This window comes from Maylandia zebra, linkage group LG1, assembly GCF_041146795.1.
Source record: "Maylandia zebra isolate NMK-2024a linkage group LG1, Mzebra_GT3a, whole genome shotgun sequence".
Lineage (NCBI taxonomy): Eukaryota > Metazoa > Chordata > Actinopteri > Cichliformes > Cichlidae > Maylandia > Maylandia zebra.
The window spans coordinates 16,668,896-16,678,816 of record NC_135167.1 but is presented as its reverse complement, the minus strand read 5'-3'; the positions used below and the strand labels follow the sequence as shown (position 1 = coordinate 16,678,816).

The window sequence follows — 9,921 nt, the reverse complement described above, 5'->3', positions numbered from 1 at the left end:
TATTAGATTGATCAGTAATGCTGAACTATGAAATATTTTGGGTGCAGTGTATTTTTTGCATACAGGTATAACAGAATAGCTTTAGTGGTTTTGGGGTTTTTTTTTTAAACTTGAGTATGAACTTATACAAAAAGCAGCAAGATATTAAAAAACTGTTTTATTGATTAAAAAACACACTATATCGGATTCATATCGGTATCGGCAGATATCCAAATTTATGATATCGGTATCGGACATAAAAAAGTGGTATCGTGCCATCTCTAACTTGTACTAGTGTCTTTATTTACGTTCACGGTATGCGACTGCATGTGCTTACCTGCCCAAAGCCAATAGGCTGCTGTTGCTGGGGCTGGAATGCAGGGGTAATTTTCTGAGGCCTGTTGAGGAGGGGAGTGGAGTGATGATGTTGTCGCCCAGGAAAACTGCGCCCTTTGGACTGGCATGAAGACTCTAAGCCTGAGGAAGCAGGTCATGTGAAAAGGGGTAAAGAAGAGAACACGGAAAGACTGAAATGACACTTATAAACACAACCAACACAGTGTCCTACTAACAATATTAGATTGTAAATAATAGGCAAACAAGATTGAGCCAGAGATCCAACTACATCCAGAGAAATGGCAACATTTGTGGCAGGAGGCTCTGAAGGCTTATTGGTGATTTCAGCTGTGCTTGATCAGTTCCAAACCATTAAACACAGTTATATCTGTTCTTTCATTTAGATGATCATAAATAGATATGTTTTGGGGGTCAGGGAGTAGTTTGTAACCAAGCTTGTTCATAGAGCTTATAGTGAGGGTCAGACCATTGGCTAAAAATACACATGGCAGCCTTAGAATAGGAAGCTGTGCCCTTTTATGTGTGCCTTTAGTTGTAATAGTTTGGAGGTTGGAGACATAAAGGTAATATGAATCTGTATGATTTTCTAAGGATTTACAGTAAACCTTGCACTTTAAAGGGTCTTATTTTTAAAAAGAAAGGCAGATCTTAAATGACAGTTGTTGCCCGTGGTCCCACTTACCACAACTGTTATAAAGTCTACATATAGCATGTGTCCAGTCTAGCACCAATAAAGAAATACTGACTGGTATCTTTGGGGCAATTGCACATGCCTTATGCAGATTCAAGAAATGCAAATCCACACAGAAACAGAGGGTCTCTCAGCCTTGAGTAAGAAGTGTTGACAGCAAACAGATATCCACTCCAACGATCAAAGCAGATATGTCAGGGCATGTAACCCATAATCACCTGTGAGAACTTCTGTGGCCTACTAAAACGACATAATCCAAGGCCACGTGACCTGTGGAGCAGACGGCAGCAGTGGTGACAAGACCTTTGAGCTAGCGCGACCTAGTCATGGATTTGCAAGTTGTCTGACTCAACAATTATTTAAAGTATACTTCAGACACTTAGCAATTGAGCACAATGAAGGAATATAGTCATGTTAACCATATCATTAACTATCATTTTAGTTTAGAATGATCAGTGTGTTAATCTACTGCTCATCCCCCTTTTAAGTAGAGTAAGAACGTGTATAAATCTGGCAGCAAATGTAAACCATTACCTGTGTTGCCATGAGTTTCACTGACTGCAGGGTTATTATTGTTGTTGTTCTGCACCCGCATTGGAGGCACCACAACAGTACGAACTGTTGGTTTGCTGGGCTCGGTCTCCGGGGCAACACATGCGACGCAAGGCTCGCAGTTCTGGTTGCTGTCAGCAATATAGCGCCTTTCTGTGAAGGGACTGTTGCTATGGCCAGAGGTATGTGATGCAGGCGAGCTGTCCACGGTGTCACAACCACTCTCCTGTTCATCGTCCGACATGCTGCAATAAGAATGTATGCGGCAACTTACGGCGTAGTAGCTGAACAGAATATCTCTCAATGTTGCACACTTATTTTGGTTGTCATGTACTATTTTAAAATTTGGGCTAATCTGTCCAATGGAGACTTTTAAAACCAGGCAGTATCTCATCTGTTCAAGGACAGTCTGAAGCTACTATCCCTACTTTACCTGTTGGGGTGTTTGCAGGGAGATGTGCTGGACTGAGATGAGGCAGAAGAACTGGTGCTGAGCGTACTGTCTGGACTGCTGAGAGAACAGACTCTCTCCATACTGACGGTGCTCTGACACGCTTCACAATCTGCACTCCCCTTACATCTATGTGCAGAGAGATGTATCAAATCAGACACTCAATTTGAATGCTTTAAAGAGATGTTAGGAAGAGGAGCATGGTAGTCAATACTCACTCTCCAATTGAATGTCTTTGCGCGCCCTCCTCCTCATCGCTGCTGATACTGATGACGCTAACAGTTGGGCTAGCGAGGTCAGAGATCACCATAGCCTGTCTCTGCTCCTGTGAAACTGAAAGCTCCTCGCAGTCTGGCTCCACTTTGCAGCAGTTCTCATCCTCCTCCTCCACCTGCTCTGTTCTTTGCTCCTCTCCAATAGCGTGGCCTTCCTCTGGACATCTGGCTTCCTCTACCTCGTCCACATTCTTTGCTGTATCGGCCATCTTTGGGGACTGACATGCTAAATTTTGGATGTTAGTGTTTTGGGAGATGTTGCACCTAGAAAAGAACAGAGGAGGCTTTGTCAGATTCATGTTTTTGTGTCCTTATTTTTCTTCCTAAAGGGGGGGGGGGGGAAACAAAGCAAAACAAAAAAAACATGAATCATACCTGTTCACAGACGGCTTGGCTCTCTTGTTGGCAGCTGGCTGTGGCCACACCACATGTGCAATGCCTATGTTGATTGGCTGGTGGGTGGACATGGTCATTTGGTTGGTTAAGAATGGCTGAGGGTGTGCAATCATGGAGCTGTAATGGTTACCATGGGGACGCACTTTCCTGCAAATAAAGCAAAGATCTCAAATTGTGCACAGCTTTCAATAAAATTGGTAGGCATAGCTACATCTCTACCAAAAGTACTCAAGAAGTTTTAGTGATTTTTTTCAAGGAACTAAAAGCTTGCTTTGGACTGTTGGATATCTGGACTGCCATGACAAAGATTAGACCAATTCTATCCACCACTTTGGGTGGGGACTCAAAGAGGCAAAAATGTTTAAGTTGAAACACGTTTTATCAGCTATTATGAAGACTGAATGTGCAATGACCAAGGCAGTGTGGTTCAAATAAATGTTTGGTGCTGCAAGACACACACACAAAAACACACACACGCGCGCGCACACACACAGACTTCCCCAGAACTTATTCTAAACTGTAATTCCTGTGGTGGAATAACAGAGTTTTGACAAAGGTTTGTGGTCCCCGAGGAAACTTCCTGCAGCACAAATGCAGCTTATGACTCATAGGTCGTTAACATTCAGTGGAGCAAGCATGAGAACAGCATGTCCATTCCTACCACACGGAAACTAAAGATAATTAAGCATCAATAATTTTTACAATATGCGATGGAACTATAAATACAGATGCGAAATGATATGGATGACACATCAGGAAGACGGTGTAGTGTAACCTCCTGAAATAGATGCATGTCTTACCCCCAGTCACCCAATCTCTGTGAGCCTGCCACTGTGTCCGACGCCATAGTGGTTGGTGGTGGGGGCACCGATGTCACCGATGTCACCTGCTGCCAAGTGGGCACCAAGATTTGCTGTGCACGAGCTGACCAAGACTGTTGGAGTGCAAAGAAGCAAAGTTGCATCACTGCAGACTTTACTTTCATCAGATTGTACATTAAAGGTCAACTCTGAACTTCTTTCGCACGTGGTTATTTCTCCCCTTTTAAATGACTCCCAAAAATGATTAATATATATTAAATGAAAAACATTTCATTGATCTAAGCACACTAATCACCTCAAGCTAACATTTCATATCAGTACATATTCTGTCATTTTAAGTGCCTCCTTACCTGTGTGATGACTCCAGGTCTGATTTGTATGGGCTGGATTGAGGGTGCTTGTGTGACTAGTGGCACAGAGGCCTCCATGCGAACAGAGTAACCTGCTGGTTTAGCTGTGTTGTGGGGGATTCCTGCTGTGGGAGGTAATAGAAAATGTCTTTGTTAAGTCTATCCACAAAAAGGAGAGTGACAAATAAATATAAGAATGACTGAAAGCATGACAAATAAATTAAAGTTTTACATGTCCTACCTTGAATGGTTGGGGGACATAAAATGAGAGCCTGCTGAAATGATTCATTGCATCCAAATTGACCACTTCCTGTCTGCAGTGGTATGCCAGGGTGCATTACTGAGGCTGCTGATGGAGCTAACCCCTAAAGGGAAAAAAAACAATAATAAAAAGGGGATAATGGCATTTTTCAGATTTATTGTAATTACGATCAGTAGCACTGAAGAGCCAGCAGATGGCAACATGCCAGCAGCATTTTTTCCCCCAGGTGAGCGAGATCAGAAACATATTAAATAGAGAAATTATTGGGTAGTCAGTTAACCTTTGGCTTAACAGTAGTATATAAGTCTACAGATAATGGTTCACAAGGTGTAGGCCCACCTGAAACCCATATCACACATAATTTCATAAATTGCTGAATCAAAGCAGGTTCAAGGTCCACTTTTGTACTAATGCAGTCCTTGAAGAAATGAAAGTCACTAAGCTTAAAGAATTGTGGTTATGCTCTTACGCTGTTGATATTCTCTGTTCTAAGACACCTTTTGCTATGAACATGCTCAAGAATTGACTGGCCTTAGGGGTAAACAGTCGAGCATGTTCCTTTGCTTCCCTACTAATGCTTCTCTCGTGCCTGGGTATAATCACATTTATTGGCTAACAACAACTAGGTCTATACAGTCTGCTACAGCTCCTACATGTATCCCAGCCCCCGCACACATGACTGTAAACGCAAAGCAGCCTTTCAAATCGGTAATGCTAAGAAAGCCACCACATCCTGAATGATAAACATTGACTTTCTTTTATAGCGGCCCATAAACATAACAGAAATGACAGTGCATCAGTTTTATCGTTCAATAAATGCCATCTGGTACTCTTATCCGTTTTTAGTTCTGATTTGGAATGAGGGAGACATAATGTGATCTTCCCGTGTACTAATGGTTAACTATGTCACCATTACATTGTTATTCAGGTAATGTATGTATGTATGCATGCATGTCACTATTAGTCATGTTCATTGTGAGTACATGTTAAATAAACTGAGTTGTTTTGCATTATAAAGATCCAAAACCCAAAAAAGGGTCAGTTGCTCTTTTCTCCTCAGCAACAACACTGATTTGCACTGTTGCCATGACCTCAGAAACATGACGTGTTTTTGTTGCCATGACAGCAGTGCGAGGACGCAATAAGACGGACAAGTCAGTACACAAAAAAGCAATAAAAGCAAGGTCTGTACAATTACTCTTCACAGAAGCACAAAAACAAAGCATATTATTATTATTAATTCACATCATGTGGGATCATTCCATCATTCAGGAAACAAAACTTTGTTTTTGAATATTTTAATTTCTGGATGCAATAATTACTTTGTGTAAAAAGAATCAAAACCAACTTACTTGAGGATGGACAGCAGTCATCTTGCTGAAAGGGTGATTGGCTGAGGCAGCAGCGGTTGTAGTTACAGGCCTGATGAAAGGCCCTTTGTTTCGGTTTGCGGCCTCATATGCACTGGGACGAGTCCAGCAAACATCCATGATGTGGAAACATGACTTCACACTGAAGACAGAGACATGGGGAGTACAAGTTACCGGTATATAGGAAGGTCAAAATTGCACCAGTTCCACAATAGGTAACTCACTGGTTGCTATGTGGAAAATCAAGCAGGTGCTGCATCGTCACAAATGGATGGCTGAGAGCTTCTGCGGGGGCAATCCTCTCTTCTGCATCAATCAACAGCATCTTCTTCAACAAGCTCACAAACTCCCGGCGATCTGCCTTCTCTGCCAACAAGTCACTACCTTCCAAGTTCATCATCAAGTTCACCTGGAATACAGACATTTATTTAGGCTGACTTGTCAAAATAGCTGACAAGTAGCAGATAAAATAATCATATTTTAAAAAAAAAGTAAATTATGAATCTATAATATAATCTGCTTAAAATTAATTAAAGCACTTTTATTGGAACCCGCATTTTCCAGAAAAGCAAACGAACATAATTCACAAGAATCTCTAGTGACGTTTAAATCAAAAGTACAGACGTGAACAGGCATCGACAGTCACTGTGGGAATTTCCACCTGTGGTTTGTTTTGTGTGACTGAAACTTGAACCTTTTTTCTTTTGAATTTAAGTTTACCATTCAACTGAAGGGGGAAGGCAATTCAAGAGCAACTTTTTTTTCTTTCACAGTAATAACATGTGTGCTGTCTTCTCCTCATACATGTGTAGGTGTACTTCCCTGGTAAAGACCTAGTAGCCTACAACGTCTAAACCTTTGATGTTGTACTTCCTCTGAAGTCCCGATAAGTACATTGTGGTCCAAGTTTTTGAACATACATGCGCTATGTCATCCAAACAGCTGAAGATGTACTTCCTTGCTTCCTTTGACTTCATTCCCGTCTCCACCTCATGCTCATCTGTTGACTGTAGACAAGAAAATATTTAGTGGTTATGTACCATATGAACGAAGTAGAGCACTTGCTACTTGGGATTTGAATATTTTGTTACTATGAACTGAATCCTTTGTATTCACAGCTTTAGCTGTAGGCTGGGTCATTTACAGCTACCAATATATACTGGCTCTGCCAGTAAACTGTTTCATCAGAAAAGTCCAAAGAAAAGCCCTAATCTGATACTGAGATTAGTGGAGTGTAAATACAATATCTCCATTGTACTTGAGATAAGACAATGATCTTAATTATGTGTACAAGTTTCAGTTTACTGCAGGAAAGACACCGCCATGTCTATACTAGGAACAGCAACTACTGTTTACCGACAGGAAGAATGTATTTCCAATTCATCTTTGCCTTTAAGCTTTTCCCAAAAAGGTTAGAAACTAGGTATTTTAAATAAGGAATTCAAATTCTATACATTTCTGTGACTTGTATATAAACACTCCTCACCTTTAGTCTCCATGCTGCATAAGGCGAGTCAGACTCCTTGCAAAAGAACCGAGCTGTCTTTGTCCCCGAATTTAATAAATGTTCTCCTGGCAAACCCTGCGTCTGAGAAATGTAGCGAATCTGTTGAATGTGAGAAGAGAAAGGGAGGAGAAAAGATTCCATGAAGAAAATAAAGTACTGTAATAGTCACTTCAGAAAGGAAGGCTGTTTTCACCATCATTATCACTCTCTCATAAAACTAACATCACTGCAGCACTGTTGTGTACAAATGGAAATTTACAAGGTCATTGGCAGTGACATCACACTAACAGGTCCCTCAGAGTTACTTTGTGTGGATGTGCGCACAGTGGTAACTGCTGAAAAGACCTTGAATGTGGCATGTTCTTGAAAGGTCTAAACCCAAATAAGACCTTATATCGAGTCTAGTTTGTGATGTCTGAAAGATGTCACTGTCTGTTCATGAAAACGTATGAAAACAAGGTTCCTATGGTATCAAAGTCAAATACATTCCTGGGCAACGGCGCCTGTCAGTCACACGCTGTGAGACAAGAATGTCATACACAGGTTTATGAGAGGACAGCAGTGAGAAGCCTGGCTGACGTCAATCACACCCAAGTGTAATGAACAACAATCATTACAGATTCAGCAAAGCTAAGACGCAGAGAGAGCAAAGAGCCACACTGTAGGAATGACAAAGATTAAGGGAACTGTACACACACACATTCATATGTAGCACTAATAGACGAACATAATCCTATAACACTGAAATCAAGATAACTGTAAGGCAGAGAATCATGCATGTCCCCAATTGTATACTGGGATGCCAATGTTGCGTCGTCATTTCAACATATGCAGGTTTGTTTATTTTTTTAACTAACGTGTTTTTGTTGGAATCATTTACTCCGTTAACGTTCTTCTTGGTCTCTTTGGCCACCGCGATGCTTAAGCGTTAGCTAACTTGCATCAGAGTGTTATTGAGGTGCAAATTCTGCAATGTGTCTATGTGTGGGTGGGACAGTTCATTCATATCAGTTGGCCATATGTGAGGTTATAAAGCACTGCATTCGCTCCCACTCTGATGGGATGCATGATGAGCGCAATCTTGTTTGTTAAGTGACTTTGATGGGATGGTGGAGATCCCCTTACATTCAACTATTACACAGCACACTGCATCACAGTCCATTTCACTTTTGCTTTTGGAAATGTTCTTCCTTTTATATCAAATCCCATATCCCCAATAAAGGCTGATTAAAGTACATCAAGAGGTATTGATAAAATAATCAAAGATTACTGGAACTGCCAATTCTAATAAACTTTATCCCAAAAGTACCCCTAGCCTTAATTCCCCTCTTTTCATGAAATACTGCAGCTAAGCTTTAGTCATGTCAACAGCAACAGCCAAAAAAACAATGTGCGTGGGTGGGAAAATTTTTGTGATGGGAAAACCCTTATTTTTCCTTGAAGGCGTGCCTTTGGTAAGAGCTTAAACCAGTGAGATCACTGGCGCAAAGCTACAGCTTTGCAAAACAACTATCAAGCGAGCCTGGGCCTGCTGCAGGGCAAACAGGAAGCACAGCAGCTTTTATTTTATGACAGTCCTGATAACAGAGCAGACTGTAAATAATGCTTTTCAAAGTACAATTTATAAAATAAAAAAAAATAAAAAAAATCTATCTATCTATCTCTATCTATATATCTATCTCTATCTATCTCATAGCCTACACTCGCTCCTTCACTTTTGACACTTTAACCCCTAATAACCCAACATTCTTTATTGGTGACCATGCACACAACCTCTTAGTCTTATACAAGGTTGAGTACCAAAGGAAAATATTGGTGAAATGATAGCAAGGACTCCTTTTACTTTGCCATCTGCAATTCCACATGCTGACTGCCACTGTTCTCACTTGCACGGCTTAGCAAGGAAGAAACAAAAAGAACTACGGAAAGGATATAAAAAAGGCCAAAGAGATAACGGGTGGTATAGTGGAGACCACAGCATCTTAGCTAATCGTAGCCACTAATAAGGCAACACTACGTAAGTGCATTAAAAACAGAAAAGAGGCCACGTGTAGAAGTAGAATATAACGTGACTAGGAGATGAGGTAAAAGTGGGGTTGAGTAAGTAAAAGGAAAGCAAGGAAGCAGGAGGAGCTAGAGTTATAAATACAATATGCTGTGTAGGATGGAATAAGACCCCATGTAGAAAGACGAGAAGAAAAAGGGAGAAGAAAGGGTGGCAGAGGGTCAGCCACTTCCTGGCAAATCAACCTATGACTCTTGGAAAATACCTCAAACCAACAAACCACTGCTTTGCTAAGGTTTGCAATGGAATTGCCAGTTAATGATTACTCATAACTTAAACTTCTCAAATGCTTTCATATAAAGAAACTAACACGATTGCCAATGTACCCTAGCAGAACATTTAGACTGAAAGACATCTTCTTTAATATGTATAAATTTGGAATGTTTACGATTTTGTATTTCAGCATGTTTCAATATAAGTGATGGTAGGTAGGCTCTGCTAAAGGACTGTAAGGCTGAAATGGAAAGAAAGTAGTTTTGTATGTGTTTTTTCTTTTACTGACAGAGCTGTGGTTCTCTTTGGGGAAAAAATAGTCTGACTGATGATTAAATTCAAAGAAGGTTAATTGTACTGGTTGTTTTCCCATTCTTGGGGAAATTCAATAAGCACACAGGGAACCCTTTATACCAGTGGGCAGTCTTTCAGACATGTGGGTTTGGTATCACAGGACAGTTCAGTCACAAAGTTCTTTTTAAAAAAAAGTATCAGTAAAAAGTATTTCAACCATTTTGTGAGAATAAAAAAAAAAAAAAAAAAAGAAAAAAAGAATGAACTCTTCTCTACATGAAACCACTGCCACAATCGCCAGTGTTCGCATTGTGTTTAGATTCAAATACATAAAATTT

General features: G+C 40.6%; 1 protein-coding gene across 2 annotated transcripts in view; it reads right to left on the bottom strand.

Moving 5' to 3' along the window:
* The window catches only part of hipk3b (homeodomain interacting protein kinase 3b), a 48,934-nt gene that overhangs the window by 6,132 nt on the left and 32,881 nt on the right, over window positions 1-9,921 (bottom strand). The window contains exons 4-15 of one of the 2 annotated variants that reach the window (XM_004539422.6): window positions 6,991-7,110; window positions 6,425-6,511; window positions 5,729-5,913; window positions 5,487-5,646; window positions 4,114-4,237; window positions 3,873-3,994; window positions 3,502-3,635; window positions 2,681-2,848; window positions 2,249-2,569; window positions 2,013-2,159; window positions 1,562-1,824; window positions 317-456 (exon numbers count right to left, since the gene is read on the bottom strand). In XM_004539422.6, coding sequence (XP_004539479.1) covers window positions 317-456; window positions 1,562-1,824; window positions 2,013-2,159; window positions 2,249-2,569; window positions 2,681-2,848; window positions 3,502-3,635; window positions 3,873-3,994; window positions 4,114-4,237; window positions 5,487-5,646; window positions 5,729-5,913; window positions 6,425-6,511; window positions 6,991-7,110 — 1,971 coding nt within the window. Of the gene's footprint in view, window positions 1-316; window positions 457-1,561; window positions 1,825-2,012; window positions 2,160-2,248; window positions 2,570-2,680; window positions 2,849-3,501; window positions 3,636-3,872; window positions 3,998-4,113; window positions 4,238-5,486; window positions 5,647-5,728; window positions 5,914-6,424; window positions 6,512-6,990; window positions 7,111-9,921 lie in introns of both variants that reach the window. The other variant, XM_004539421.6, reaches the window with a different exon arrangement.